General features: G+C 34.3%; 4 protein-coding genes across 5 annotated transcripts in view; 2 read left to right on the top strand and 2 right to left on the bottom strand.

Moving 5' to 3' along the window:
* LOC133185306 (radixin-like) overlaps positions 1-16,365 on the bottom strand; it is a 206,109-nt gene that overhangs the window by 32,220 nt on the left and 157,524 nt on the right. The window lies entirely within an intron of this gene.
* Positions 1-16,365, top strand: part of LOC133185310 (PIH1 domain-containing protein 1-like) — a 112,752-nt gene that overhangs the window by 47,811 nt on the left and 48,576 nt on the right. The gene's annotated exons all lie outside the window — the stretch shown is intronic.
* Positions 439-9,564, bottom strand: LOC133185304 (pre-mRNA-splicing regulator WTAP-like). 2 transcript variants are annotated; one of them, XM_061320437.1, is made up of 8 exons: positions 9,542-9,564; positions 8,997-9,033; positions 8,808-8,860; positions 8,620-8,681; positions 8,320-8,441; positions 7,884-8,062; positions 3,714-3,868; positions 439-1,927 (listed from the first exon to the last, which is right to left on the bottom strand). In XM_061320437.1, exons 2-8 carry the CDS (start codon positions 9,021-9,023, stop codon positions 1,308-1,310), a joined length of 1,218 nt encoding a protein of 405 aa, XP_061176421.1. In that variant the 5' UTR covers positions 9,024-9,033; positions 9,542-9,564; the 3' UTR covers positions 439-1,307. The 2 variants fall into 2 exon arrangements, with proteins under 2 accessions (XP_061176421.1, XP_061176419.1); XM_061320435.1 differs by lacking the exon at positions 9,542-9,564 and adding an exon at positions 9,259-9,299.
* LOC133185305 (superoxide dismutase [Mn], mitochondrial-like) lies at positions 9,799-12,922 on the top strand. The gene is made up of 4 exons (XM_061320438.1): positions 9,799-9,889; positions 10,217-10,419; positions 10,739-11,035; positions 12,536-12,922. Exons 1-4 carry the CDS (start codon positions 9,858-9,860, stop codon positions 12,676-12,678), a joined length of 675 nt encoding a protein of 224 aa, XP_061176422.1. The 5' UTR covers positions 9,799-9,857; the 3' UTR covers positions 12,679-12,922.

Genomic DNA, 16,365 nt, shown 5'->3' with positions numbered 1-16,365 from the left:
CTTAATACGCCTGTAAAGTATAGACTTAATACGCCTGTAAAGTAGACTTTACAAGATTGCATCTCTCTATGATCACCCTAAAATATGCAAGCTGCACAAACAGTAGAAAACACATTATTCGGCTGTTAATTTGGTGACAAGTTTATACTTGACTTTAATGTGTGTACCAAGGTATCTGAAGAATCCATGCACAAATTCTCTGGATAAGTTATCTCCCCTTTCAAAGATGTCAGTAGATTCAAGTTTGGTGAGCATTTGCACTACACTTCAGATTACATAATGTAATCTTTACTTGAGTTAACATAGTCTTTGTTCCTGCTTAAAACCTTTAAATCTATTCCAGTTTCATAAATATTGGCCTATGAAATAAATAAATATGATGTACATACAGCGGAATACGCCTTCAAATCCCAACATAAAATGTGAAAAATACTCCTGCATTTTGTTAAGTTCATTTTAATAGGAATTCACAAATTACCATGACAACAAGAGATCAAACATATTGTATCACCTTTCTGTTCTTAAACAGACTACCATAAAAAAAATAGTTTTTCAACCTATGGTGGTTTCAAATGTCTTCATTTAAATTCAAAATATATAGACTGAATTTGAATTATATTAAAGCCAATGAAAAAAAAAATTTCTATATTTCCAACAAAAATTAAAATACGTTTAACTTAACCATTCTTTGAATTTAGATCTCTATGAATACTTAAAGATTATCTAGCTTTGTTTGCCCACTGAAAACATAAGCTAATCAAATCTGATCCTTTGAAAATCAATGCAACCAAAAAAACACTATTTAAAATAGGGTATAATTCTACCTTTCCTCCAATTAAAAAAAATACATGCACAAAATTTTCAAATTCTTGGAATGTGAAAAAGCACTTTCACATATCATCAATTTTACCTCGGAACAGGAGACAGGAAAACAAATTGAATATAGGAATTTAAACACTGTTTGCAGTCATAAGAATTACATTAATATTTGTATTTGAAATAAAACTTTTCCCTCTCAATATTTATCTAAATCTTTTCACAATCTCTCTGGAAAATGGTAGTTGTCTTACAACATCACTATACTTTGTTCCTGTTTTCTAGGAGAAAGTAAAACATTAATAAAATCAACACTTAAACACAAGTAACAAATACTATGAATGGACAATGATTTTTTTTTCTTCTACAGCAATGCATCTTTGATTGGTAAATGAAATTAATATTTCATTTTCATAGCCAATCAAAATCTGTTTTAAAGAAATATAACTAGGATGATAAAATGACTATCTGAGCTTGTGACTTGGTTGTTATTATGCTTCTCCCATTTCCTCCTTTAATGGAGTCCTGTTCACCCCATTGGGTAATAGATCCCCTGTCCCAGAGTACCCTTTGTCACTAAGGTGGTCCATTTCTGGTGTACTGTCTGATTGGGAGGCGTGTTTGTTTGATCCATTAATTTCGTCTTTGGTTTGAGGGTAGGGACTGGACCAGCCATCTTGCGAGCTCTCGTAGTCTGAACACTTAACACCTTCCCCAGGTTGAAGTCTGTGAGATATGTGGTTAACTTCTGGCACATCCCTAGAATCCTGGTCTGTGTCCATCATTTCTTCCTGACTTGACCATCTATGTAGGGTTCGTTCTGAGGTTTCCTCAAATTCTGTTGTCCTTTCACACTTGATCTCCTGTTTTATAGGGTCCGTGTCCATTTCTTGTTTTATTTCCTTAAGGTCTATAGTGGGACTGCTTGGAATAGCACTATTAGAGGTCTGTGACACAGCACCTGTCTGTACGGAGGATTTCAGTTTGCAGTTTTCTTCCTCTAACTTGCTGACCTGCTCTTTAGTCTCTTTGAGTTGCTGCTGTAATGCATAGATCATGCTTTGCATGCCCTCTACATCTTCTTCTAAATCTCCTAGAAACTCATCCAACTCTGTAAACACACAAAACAAAATTACTTCTTTCTGCAGTAAACCATACATGCTTAAAAAAAACAAGATGTGTTTGTGAAACACTATGCACCCTGCGGCAACAAAGTTCGAAAAAGCTATTTTTAGCATATAGGTCACAGTCAAGGTCACAAGGTCATTGACCTTGGTGTCATTTGAAAGAACTTAATTAGTGGAGTATGCATACCAAATATGAAGTCTCTATCTCCTATGGTTCAAAAGTTATGGCGAAGGTTAAAGTTGACAACAGACAGACAGGACAAAAACAATATGCGCCCCCGATCTATCGATCCGGGCGCATAAAAACCTCAATAGCACATTTACTTTTTTGTAGAATTAGGATATGTCCAACACTTTAAGCGAGATGTATCTTTGTTCATAACATATAAATCATATTTCATGGAATGTCTTGTACTCTTTCATACACAGTATACAATTCATCATACCAAATCGGCTTTTTTTTTCATTGGTCTTATCCTTAAAAAATGACGCATTCCTTCTATTCAAAATGAATTAACCAAAAAAAAATTTAAACAAGAGGCCCATGGGCCACACAGTCACCTGAGCACATTGGCTAGGCAAAAGCACAATCAGTTCAGTATTGAAAAGACCGGGGGGGGGGGGGACTTGAATTTTAAACTACCTGATGATGCTTCCATGTCAATATAACAAATGGCTTTGTTGTACTTGAGAAGATTTTTAAAAAAAAATTCCCATATATTCCTTTGTAAAAATTTGATCCCTCATTGTGGCTCCTCCCTATCCCAGGGGTCATCATTTGAACAAACTTGAATCTACACTACCTGAGGATGCTTCCATATCAATATGACTAAACATAGCTTTTCTGTTCTCGAGAAGAAATATTTTTTCTATATGTTCTTATGTAAAACTTTCCATCCCCCATTGGGCCCCATTCTACCTGGGGGTCATCATTTGAACAAAATTGAATCTACACTATCTGAGGATGCTTCCATATCAATATGACTAAACATAGCTTTTCTGTTCTTCTTCTTCAGATTTTTTCCTATATATTTCTATGTAAAACTTTGATCCTCCATTGTGGCCCCACCCTACCCCCGGGGGTCATGATTTGAACACACTTGAATCTACACTACCTCAGGATGCTTCCATATAAATATGACTCATCATGGCTTTGCTGTTCTTGAGAAGAAGATTTTTAAAGATTTTTCCTATATATTTCTATGTAAAACTTTGATCCTCCATTGCGGCCCCACCCTACCCCCGGGGGTCATGATTTGAACACACTTGAATCTACACTACCTCAGGATGCTTCCATATAAATATGACTCATCATGGCTTTGCTGTTCTTGAGAAGAAGATTTTTAAAGATTTTTCCTATATATTTCTATGTAAAACTTTGATCCTCCATTGCAGCCCCGCCCTACCCCCGGGGGTAATGATTTGAACAAACTTGAATCTACACTACCTAAGGATGCTTCCACATGAGTTTCATCTTTCCTGGCCCTATGGTTCTTGAGAAGAAGATTTTTAAATGATGCCATTATTTTTTCAGTAATTCCTAATTATCTCCCCTTGAAAGAGGGCGTGGCCCTTCATTTGAACAAACTTGAATCCCCTTTACCCAAGAATACTTTGTGGCAAGTTTGGTTGAAATTGGCCCAGTAGTTCTTGAGAAGAAGTCGAAAATGTGAAAAGTTTACAGACAGACGGACGCCGGACAAAATGTGATCAGAAAAGCTCACTTGAGCTTTCAGCTCAGGTGAGCTAAAAAGGAGACTCCCTGATTACCTGATTGATTGCCCTTCATTTCCTGTACAAGTTGCTTCTGTACTGCGATTTCTCCTTCTAATTTAGCTGTCCTTCCCGAAGTGATCACCTTTCCCAGTTCTTCATTCTCCTGAAGTAACATCCGACATTTGGCCATCAACCGTTTCCCTGTTTGGCTGCAACACAAAAGCAAAGAAAACCTTTTGAATTTTTCACCTCTAACTACTTGAGCAAATTCTGCCATGACATAACCAACCATCACCATTTATAGTAATTCATCAAGGTTTCCAATTATATAAAATATTTCAAAAGCATGTCTTTCTCTGCTCCCTGAAATCAAAATCATGCAAGAATGTTACAACTTAATGCTGGAATTACTTTTAAATTATAGCACATTACATGATTATTTTTTCCATTCATCTTTTATCCATTTCAGTTAAGTGCATGAACATAGGTACTTGTCAATTTCTGAATTAATTTTCTAAGAACCTCTCTGAGTGAAAGTGCATTCTGTAGCAAGTACAATGTAAATGCTCTAAAAATATTAATGGATGGTAAAGTGCCAGTAATTTCAATTAACAAGAAACTCAAACTGACTGCATACAAGAATTATGTTGAGAAAACTATTAATCAGTGCTGGTTTTTCTGCACATTTAATATCCTCCATTCTCTTCCTTTATATATATATATATATATATATATATATATATATATATATATATATATATATATATATATATATATATATATATATATATATAGCATCCAATTAAGAAATGTAAAAAAAAAAAAAAAACAAAAAAAAACAAAAAAAAAAAAACAAAAAACAAAAAAAAACATAAATAAATAAAAAAATGAAAGGGTTCAAATTTGCCAATTTGTTTTTCTTTTTTTTCAAGGTTTATTATGAATCTTGAAGGTGCCAAAAGCATGTTGCAGTGCTATGCGTGTGTTTGTGTTTAAGAAGAGTATTACATGTAGCTGGATATTTAGTAAATGCATGATATAAATTTTGAATTCATAAGGCATTTAGGATTTTCTTTGTGGTGGTTGATTCCCTTGTCATCATCTGCTTCATCTCTGTTACTGCTGCTAGATGGCTCAACACCCTCAGATTTTAACAGAGAACATGAATTATTTCATCTTTGCTGCAGAAAAGAATTTAACAATTCTCTCTGTTTTAGCTGTGATATAGTGCCACCTGATAATACTGGTTGCATCAGCTTATTATGTTCAATAATCCACTATGTCCTATCATTGTTATTTTCAATCTAAACTAATAAATAATTTTTGTCAATCTACTGGACTCTTTATAATTTGATCAATATCATATGCATTTATTTGGTCTCAAAAATCATGACTCAAAAGTTCAAAAGTAAAAAAAAAAAGTAGACTTGACTTTTTTACTCAATGCAATAGAAAACGATTTGGGATGAATAATTATTATTTCAGTACTAGGACATGTTGGATAATAACCAATTTGACAATGCAGCACACCACAGCTTCAACTGTAAATAATTCATGTCATCTGCAATGAAACTAATGATACAAGTACAACAAATGTCCAACAACTGCTGAAAAAAAACTCTTCTTTTTCTTTTTTAGTCATTGCAAATCATATCAAACTAAAGAGTACAAAAATTATTTCCCCTTGCCTGTTCCCTGGAATATTAGAGTACATGAAAAATAATCATATTTTCTCTTTCTCTCTCTCTCTTTTAACTAAGTTCAAAAAAGGGAAATGTCAAAATGCGCTCGTCAGTTAATTAAAACTTAAGGTACGAAACGTTAAATTACACAACCATGTTACACATTTAAATCAGCATATTAATTACATTTTCACAATAAAAACCTGAATTATTAAAATTCGGACTCTACAACATACACCATCTGTTCAAAAACATTTTCAAAAAGTATTTTAAAAACAAATTAAAAAAAAATAAAGCATTCAATACGAAGCTAAAAAAATTATTCACTTCACAAGTAAATGTTCTGCATAACATTTTTTTTTAGATATACATAATTTAGTATATATTTTTTTGACTGGGTTTGAGGGCAACATGCATTTTGTAAGTCCAGGGAACCATACTGTTGCCAGAAGCTGTTAGGCTGAAGGCAAATTGGTTCAAGGATTCAGCAAAATGCATTCTGCCTTAGGATTCAGTCAATAAATGTTTTGGTATACCTTTGATATTTGCTTCCTGTAAAAATTCTCACTGGCTTCCATGTTACAGAATTTTGATGTAAATTTCATTTATCTTGAGCAGATTTTTAACCCTGTCAATTCAATAGCTATTACACATCTAAGAAGGCAAATTAAATATAGCTTACTGATTTACCGACTCAGTTCAGATGATTAAGGAATGTAATATTAAGTGCGACATAAAATACCAACATCTCACTGACCAGTCCAACATTATTTTGGACAGCTCAGTAAAATCACTGGAAATGGTAGACTATTTTAGTAAAGATTTCTTTAGGAAACAATTTTAAGAGGTATTCCATGGAATCACCATTTCTGTTAAATCCATGGGTTGAAAATTCTGTGGATTTCTTTCATTGCCATTTTATATCTTGCAGGCAATTCAAGTAAGAGGTGACTAATTTTCACAGAAAATATTTTACATTTTTTACAGCTTACATGGCGAAAATTAATCCCATGCAGAAAAAATACATCTACAGTAGTTTATTATGCTATAGTATAGCATCTGATCTCCGAGTTTTTGGAGGCTGATCTCAGGAAACCAGAATAAAAATTCCTTACTCCTTCTATAATATATATATATAATCTTCTTAAAAGCAACTTCAACTGAACATGTCTGTGAAGCAATGTTGCTGACAAGGGCAAATTCCAATTCTGCCTTTGACATAAACCTTGGCAAAAAGTCAAGAACCTCATAAAATTAAATATCTCAAAGCTTACAATATTGACTTTTGAGCAGAATGATAAATCAGGAACTATACACGTATTTTGACCAATGTTGCACTTTTTGTGCTTTGGCTTTCCACACAATTTAACTTATTTTGTCAACAAGAGTCCACTATATCCTTGTAACATTTTAAATATTCTTTATGCAGTAACTAAGGAAAAAAAATCTGTGAAAAAGCAATCAGGTAGTAGGTATTGCTTACATGTGCGAAGCATATTACACATACTCATAATTCATAAAAATAACTAGTTTCAGACTTGAGATGACTGAATACCTGTGCATTCAGCAGATCAGTGAATATCATTCAAGCTATTGTGGTGAATTGAAATTGATGCAAAATAAAATTCCAAAAAAAAAAACAAAAAACAACGCATTGTTAATTCTAATCATCATATAAAGCAGAATCTTGTTTTAAGAGTTGACAAAACACCCTGAAATGTGTTCCCTTGTCTTCTTAATATGCTGCAACAAAAGAACTTTTTATCCTGAAACACAAAGCTGCAGTAAGCATGTATTTATTCACAAATACGTAATTACCTGAAATACACTGACTCAACTTCTGTCTATAAGGTCAAAGTTCACAGTGTCAATCTTCTGAGCCAGCATTCTGTACTTACAGTTTCTGGATATATTTTCACATTAGTATCTGTCTGTCTTAAATAATAATGTTAAAGCAAAAATCTGAGAAAACCTGAAATAAATGTAATGTACAACAACGGTGACAGTTTGGGTAGTCATGGCAGAAAAAAAGCTCACACACAATTCATAAATCAACCCGATCTGTGTCCGAGTTCATATGGACAAACTCCCAACGATGCGACTTGATCAACACTTTTTTTGGCTCCCACCATGAAGTGGAATTCTACTGTTAAAGTGTTACAAGTCTACACACATTGTCTCATCACAATGCAGAATGTAAGGGGCAGTAGGTGTAAGAAATAAAGCAGGGTAACCTAAGAATGTTTCCAAGTCACCCCAACTTTCTTTTCTGACCAGTTAAGGAAGCCAGGAACCTTAAAAACCATGTTCTTACTCGATTCTCCTTGGCCCAAAATAAATCAGCAAAGAATATGAAAAACAACTTCGCCTGAATGTCAAAGTTCTTACTGACATCAGACTTTGGTGAATGTCAAAATGGTCGACATCCAGAAGGGAGATATTTTTGCCGGGATGGAAAAATACTGAGTCGCGTAAAGTGTTCAAGCCTTAAGTGACTGCGGGATTGCTTTGGACATTTGTTACCAATGAACGAAATAAGCACCTGTCGGGTGTGAACTTCCATGCACTGAGTTCGTTTTGCGTTTGTTTGAGTTTCTCTTGGCATTCTTCCATTTCCTTTGTCATCCTTTGAAATACTAAGTTGACTGCAGGGTCCAGAAGCATTGTCTGAAGCTGGGCTTTGTTCTGTGTCTGTGACTGTTTAAATTCTTGAATTTGATTCTGTAAGAGAATGGAAATTCCTATTAAATATCATATGGGAATGTTTGCTTGCGTAAAATGCATTTCTTAATGATCATTTTCACCTTATATCTTAATATAATCATTTTCATTTTTGTTCCATAACACAGTAAAACTTGAATAAACCGATTTCGATGGAAAACCTATTGGCTGAAAAATAATTTTTTGCAAGCCAGAATTTCACACAATATAACCTGATTTTCTGTTCTAAGATCATCCTTAACATTTTGGAGACTTACAATGTAATCCTGTAACTCTTGTTCTTTTGTGGTCAATCGATGAACAAGTGTATTTTCTCTGCGTGCAGCATCTCTTTGATGCTGTTTTAACTTTGACTCTACTTCTTTCAAATCTTTATCATCTGAAATATTATTAAATCTATTGATAAAGACTATTTAGATTAATTTTTTAAAGAGCTTAGCTTTCCAAATCCTTTTTAAATCAGTGTTGTGTATCTGTTATTAGTTAATAATTTCCAGGTCAAACGATTTCTGTACATTATGCTTATTTGTTCTCAGTTAACAATTATCATGCATTACCTGTTTTCATATTTCTCTGTTTTTCCTCCAATTGACGTATGGTTTTTTCTTGATCTTTAATTCTGTTTAGAATGAATGAAATTCATTTACTATTCATGTTAAAAATAAATGGAAAAAATAAATAAATGTTTGAATATAATCCTTCAAGAAAAAGAATGAGAAGGAGAGATAGATTGAGAGTTCCTCACCTATTTATTAAATCTTCTTTAGATAACTCGCTCAAATCAGTATCAGTTCTCGCCTGTGTGATGAAATAAATGAGAAAATAACTATCTAAATATATTAATACACTATATTAAACAGATTCAATTTGCTTACCAGGTATGTAAAGAAAAACTTACAAAATCAATATCTTGTTATAAATTTAATAATCTTACCCTTTTAGGAGAGGACGGAGACTCCATGGTGAAAGATCTAAAATGATAAACAACAAGAAATATTTAACTTTGGATAATTATAACCAACAATGTCATCTCACATTAAGGAAAAACATACGATGAAAATCACGTTTGTGGTGAGTTAAAACTTTTTATGTCTGCAAAATATTTCACCCAGGAAGTATAAACCACATTTCCAGAAATTGTACTGATAAGTTAGTTTCATTTTCGTTATGACAATTATGAGAAAAAAATGCATTACAAGATTTCATTATTTTTTGCAAACATAGTGACACCGCCAAAATTAGTCAACTGCAATCATTCTAAAACAATATGTGTGCTGTCAAACATTCGGTGTCTTGCCACTCGTATCTTCCTTGCGGCGCGCACCTACAACAATACGACTAAAATGGCGTCTAAGCCACGCCTTTTGTTTTCACGAAATTATGCATAATTTAATCTCATAACAACCTAACTTGCAATTATTTAGCAATTTTAACACCTTATGTTTAGTACTGTAATCATTTAGATGCTTTCTTACTTACCCTTCCCTATAAAATCAACAAATCAATTTTGGCAATGATCAGTCGCTTTTAAGCAGGAGGCAGCCATATGTAATTACTACGGAATTCTGGGATATTCATTCTAAATGGGAGAAAAATCTAAAATTATATTATAACTATGCAATGAAAAATCGAGTGGTTTCTTGCTATCATTTTTACTTATTTGTATAAATATATTCTTAACATAATCAAATTTTAATCATTTTCAGTCCATTTAACTATTTGATTTTTTCATCGAGAATTTAAGGTCAAGGTCATATACAATCGACCTAGAAGTTTTGCAGAGAGTCGCAGAAACATGTTGTCTTCAAAGTTTTCTGTGGCAAAATGGTAATGTCATGATTAGAACTTGTGTGTGTTATTACATTGGTATTTGTAGACAATGCATAATAAGTGTAATCTTCATAAAATTAAATCTAAGGATTACAGACTCAGAATCAATAAGAGTTTGTCCTGAACAAGCTAGGATGTTTTTTCTACTACAGTATCTGATAGTTTTAAATGAAAGGTTTCAATAAAAAAAATAATAATAGACTAAAACAATGAATAATATGAAATACTCTTCACTAAGAACAAGAGACATTTCTTCACTGACTGCTCTGAAATCTATTAACTGACTAAATTAAATGTTAATTCTATGAGTTTTTCTTTTCTCAGTGCCCTTACAAAGTCAGCAAGTGCTCTAGGAGCAATGGCTATGAGGATGAGACACACACTGCCCGACCTTCCTTATGATTACAATGCACTGGAACCATTTATCTCGGCTGACATTATGAAACTTCATCACACAAAACATCACCAGACTTATGTCAACAATCTCAATGTAGCAGAGGAAAAACTTGCAGAAGCTATGCATAAAGGTAAAAAAGGAGAAAAAAATTTCAAAATTCAACTGATAAAGACACTGCATACTGGAGGTCCTCTTTGATACAAATGCTATGCCAAATGTCTGTGTAGATTAACATACCCTACTTAAATCAGTAAATCACTAATTGCCTTACTGAATTACAACTATGACAGATGTCATATGATAATTCATATTTCCAAGCCAACCAGAGTCAAACAATCCTAAGGCTGAAATGGAAATTTGCAAATTTGTAAATTAAATTAATAAATTTGGAAAATTAATATAAAATGTGTCAAGGGAAGTAATTAAAATAAATATCGTCATACTTTCAGGGGATGTAAACACAGTCATTCAGTTGCAGGCAGCCATTAGGTTTAATGGAGGGGGCCACCTGAATCACAGTATTTTTTGGGAGACACTCTCACCTACAGGGGGAGGGGAACCTGAAGGCGCTCTCAAAGACATGATCATTGAGGAGTTTGGTACATTTGATGCCATGAAGAAGTCAATGACTGCTGCCTCTGTTGGAGTGCAGGGGTCAGGCTGGGGCTGGCTAGGTTATGATAAGCCTGCCCACTCACTAAGAATAGTCACATGTGCCAATCAAGACCCCCTGCAAGCCACAACTGGTAAGACTGCATGCACATGGACAGGGGATAATTTTGCAGGGGTTGAAATTTTTCTGGAAAACCCACTAGCCCAGGGGCTACTGATCAGTAAAAATTTACTAGCCCAAATCTAAAACTACATGTAACTAGCCCAACAATTTTCATGCAAAATTAAAACATAACAAATGAAAGTGTCAAACGTTTTGGTAACAGGAACAAATTAACTTAGTTCTCAGTCAAAAGAAACCAGTCTACATAGAAAAGCTATGGTAAACTGACGATTGAGAATTTTTTTTCTGTTCTGCTAGTCTGATGGACTATCATTACATTTAAATTAACTAGCCCGAGTCTTAAAATGACTAGCCCTGGGCGTCGGGCTACCGTATATTTCAACCCCTGTTATGTCTCTGTTATATAAAGGGTGCAATGACTTTTCCCCCTGGCTCTTGCCTTATATAATTATGTAAGCCCTTTCAATATGGTTCCAAGGACAAAAGTCATAAATCAAAAGCATACATACACATATGTACAAACATTGAATGAACAATAATTTTACAAACCACATAAATCAGAGCTGATGTACATATAACTGTAAAGGTATTTTTGGAGGGAGAGGGAGGGGGATAGAGGAAGAAAATGGGGGAGAACAAATGAAAACTAATGAATCATTTTATTTTTGGTACATATTTTAAACTATATTTCTGTCTTTTAAATAGAGTGATATTTTTCTTGAAAACAATATGGGTTCTTTAGCAATAAGCTTATAAAGAATGGGGTTTGTAATTTCATGCCATTGAGAGATTTCTGAAAAAATCATTTTTTTTCCATTTTGGGTATTCAAAGATAAATGTTGTAGTCTAACATTGGGTGGAAAATAATGGAGTAATTCACATTTCTCATTACTTTAGTTCAACATATCTAGTAACAGAGTAGTGATCAGTTCAGGTACCGTAGATACTCGCCTATAAGTCGGTTTTTTTGGGAGTTAAATTTTGGTCCAAAACTCTATGTCCGACTTATAGGCGAGTCATAAAAAGATTAGTATTTTTCTGGACAGCGAAATGTAGTATTCTATAAACATTTCCAAGGATTATCGTTGAACAAAGTCTGGATATATATTATGTCATTTACGTATTCTAAGATTATACATAAAGTTCAAGTATTTACATATTTTAATAACTTTATTTTTATCCTAAGTGTGCATTTAGCATTTTTCTTAATGATTTAAAATTAAATATCGGCGTCATTTCTAAAAATAGTAATCGAAACCAGGTTAAAACATTAGAGCATTCATTTGAAATTGTCATCTGATTCTGGCAAAAAGTTGCACCGACTTATAAGTAGGTCAATGGCAAATTCCTCCAAAATAACCTCAAAAAATACAACCGACTTAAAGGCGGACCAACTTATAGGCCAGTATATACGGTAATCTTAAATTGCTAGCACAAGACAAGCTGGTTTTTACAAAGCATTAACAATATTGAAATAATAATTTATAAATTTTCTGTCTTATTGTTTTAGGTCTTGTCCCTTTGTTTGGAATTGATGTTTGGGAACATGCCTACTATTTACAATATAAGAATGTGCGACCAGACTATGTGGATGCCATATGGCATATTGTCAACTGGAAAAATGTCACAGAGCGCTTTAAGGCAGCATTGTAAAGCATACATCTAAAAAAAAAAACAGTAGAGGAATGTATCCTCGTTTGAACTGATTTATATTTCTTGGTGCATTTGATTGTTTTAATAAGTAAAATACATAAAGTATTATAAATTGGAGATATAAGAGAGTTGTGTTGAACTAAATGCTGTAGTCAAGTTCATGGCACAAGTGATCACACAATCATGTCTTTAAATAAATGAATACATGTACTTGATTATGTCTGTGATTAAAAACTTTTTTCAATTTTTTTTTTCTTTTTTTAAAATTTAAACATACAATTGTAATTTTTAACAGTTGCAATCAACAAAGTACATTGTTAACCTGGAAACTTAATTACAAAGTCTGGCAGATAAAGAATCATCATTGTACACCTGTAAAATGCACAGAGTAGAGAAACTCTTGAAAACAGATAAGAACAGAGGACTGGTTTTTAGCTCACCTGAGCTGAAAGCTCAAGTGAGCTTTCTGATCACATTTTGTCCGTAGTCCGTCTGTCTGTCCATCTGTAAACTTTTGACATTTTCGACTTCTTCTCCAGAACCACTGCCCAATTTCAACCAAACTTGCCACAAAGCATCCTTTGGTGAAGGGGGTTCAAGTTTGTTCAAATGAAGGGCCACACCCTCTTCCAAGGGGAGATAATTAAGAATTGGTGAAAATTTGGTGTCATCTTTTAAAAATCTTCTCAAGAACCATTGGGCCAGAAAAGTTGAAACTTATGTGGTACCTTCATTACATAGTGTAGATTCAAATTTGTTCAAATCATGACCCCCAGGGGTAGGGTGGGGCCACAATGAGGGATCAAAAGTTTACATAGGAATATATAGGAAAATTCTTTCAAAAATCTTCTTCTCTGTGAAGAACAACAAAGCCACAATTAGTCATATTGATATGAAATCATCCTCAGGTAGTGTAGATTCAAGTTTGTTGAAATCATGACCCCTGGGGGTAGGGTGGGGCCACAATGAGGGATCAAAGTTTTACATAGGAATATATAGGAAAATTCTTTCAAAAATCTTCTTCTCAAGAACAACAAAGCCACAATTAGTCATATTGATATGGAGTCATCCTCAGGTAGTGTAGATTCAAGTTTGTTCAAATCATGACCCCCTGGGGTAGGGTGGGGCCACAATGGGGGATCAAAGTTTTACATAGGAATATATAGGAAAATTCTTTAAAAATCTTCTTCTCAAGAACAACAAAGCCACAATTAGTCATATTGATATGGAATCATCCTCAGGTAGTGTAGATTCAAATTTGTTCAAATCATGACCCCCGGGGGTGGGGCCACAATGGGGGATCAAAGTTTTGCATAGGGATATATAGGAAAATTCTTTCAAAAATCTTCTTCTCAAGAACAACAAAGCCACAATTAGTCATATTGATATGGAATCATCCTCAGGTAGTGTAGATTCAAATTTGTTCAAATCATGACCCCCGGGGGTGGGGCCACAATGAGGGATCAAAGTTTTACACAGGGATATATAGGAAAATTCTTTCAAAAATCTTCTTCTCAAGAACAACAAAGCCACAATTAGTCATATTGATATGGAATCATCCTCAGGTAGTGTAGATTCATGTTTGTTCAAAACATGACCCCCAGGGGTAAGGTGGGGCCTCAATGAGGATTAAAGTTTTACATAGGAATATATAGGAAAAATTTTTAAAAATCTTTTTAAGAACAGGAAAACCATGATTAGTCATATTGATATTGAAGCATCCCCAAGTATTGTAGATTCAAGTTTGTTCAAGGCATCCTCCATTAGTTGGGTGGGGCCATAAGGGGGATCAAAGTTTAACAAAAGAATTATATATAGGAAATATCTTTAAAAATCTTCTCAAGAATATCAAAGCCATTATTAGTCATATTGATATGGAAGGATCCTCAGGTAGTGTAGATTCAAGTTTGTTCAAATCATAACCCCCCCCCCCCCCCAGGGGTAGGGTGGCAGACATCTTTAAAGTTCGTTTTCAAGAACAGCAAAACCATGATTAGTTATATGAATATAGAAGCATCCTCAGAAAGTTTAGATTCATTTTCATTCAAAACATGGCACCTGGAGGTAGGGGATGCCTAGAACAGGCAATCAAAGCTTTACATATGAATATATAGAAGAAGAAATCTGCTGACGAAGAACAGCAGGACCATATTGACTCAGGTGAGCATTGTGGCCCATGGGCCTCTTGTTGGAGATGATATGAAATTCTTTTCTGGTTATTAACATTGTAATGCTTGTAGCTTACAGTGATATAACACCCCCCCCCCCCCCCCAATAAATTGTGAACCTTAGCAAAATCATTTTGAAAGGCACTATATGATAATTTTGCCAAGATATGTACTACACCATACAGTTGTGCCCCCCAACAGTTATATCTAATGGCACCTTTTATTGCTCCACAAGGAATTTTCATTTGGATATGCACCCCAAAACTGAAATTGCTTTCTCCAAAGGATTGCACATACATGTAAGTTATGGACAAAGGTGACTAGGATCCCACTCTGCAGGTGCTTTATAGTGAGCAGTCTGTTTGTCAATCCTATGTCACTATTTTCTCTCCCCTTAGCCCAATCTAGCTCATAGTTCACCCACAGAAGGCCAGTGGGTAGAGGGTAAGCAGCTTGAACCTTGAAAGAATTTTCTAGATAAAGGTTAAGGTCAAAAACACCCCCGAGTAAATCCTTTTCCAGAGCTTAATTCCATTTGCTAAATCTTGCTCAAACTTCACCCATAGTTCCTGTGGGAAAAAGGTGTGCATAGCAGATCTCTGTGTAGAATACTTGTGTATAGCATATTTTGACCTTGAACCAAATTTATTGATAAAAATGCAAGGTAAAATAATACATCTTTTATCGTAAAATCCTTGTCCAAAACAAATTTTCTCCCCACCCCAGGATCTCCCTCCAGTTTGGCTTTTACCTCACCCTGAGATGGCCTGTGGGTAAAGATGTATAGTGACTTTGAACTAATTTTATAGAATTAAGGCCAAGGTCACAGCAGACATGTAAAATCATCATCAAGAGCATTTTTCCCCTTGACCTTATAACCCATAGACTGCTCATGGGTTGTTTGTGCAATGACCCCAAACCAAGTTTCTAGGTCAGAGATGAAGGTCATAGCAGATCTATGTGTAAATTCTTATCATGGGTGCATTTCTGATCTCCTCTTGGCCCCATCTGGCTCATACATTACTCAAAGAGTGCCAATAAGTAAAGATTTAAGTCAAAGGTCAAAGTCAAATTCAAAATACAGTCCCTAACAAGTTTCTTTCATCTAATGTCCATTCATTTGCTAAAAGTGGGGCCCCTTGAGATGTAGTCATTGTCACCATCTCCATGGATATCAGTTGCTAGTTCATTCTAAGAATTATAACCTCACCCAAGGTTACACAGAATTATAACCTCACCCAAAGTTACATAAAATTATAACCTCAACCAAGGTTACAAAGAATTATAACATCACCCAAAGTTACATAGAATTATAACCTCAACCAAGGTTACATAGAATTATAACCTCACCCAAAGTTACATAGAATTATAACCTCACCCAAAGATACACAGCATTATAACCTCACCCAAAGTTACATAGAATTATAACCTCACCCAAGGTTACACAGAATTATAACCTCACCCAAAGTTACATAGAATTATAACCTCAACCAAGGTTACATAGAATTACAGTCTGATT

This window comes from Saccostrea echinata, unplaced genomic scaffold (assembly GCF_033153115.1).
Source record: "Saccostrea echinata isolate AGI-Se365-2 ecotype Australia unplaced genomic scaffold, CSIRO_AGI_Sech_v1 ptg000012l, whole genome shotgun sequence".
NCBI classification, from domain to species: Eukaryota; Metazoa; Mollusca; class Bivalvia; order Ostreida; family Ostreidae; genus Saccostrea; species Saccostrea echinata.
Note: the sequence above shows the minus strand (reverse complement) of the source record. Positions and strands in the feature narration are given on the sequence as shown.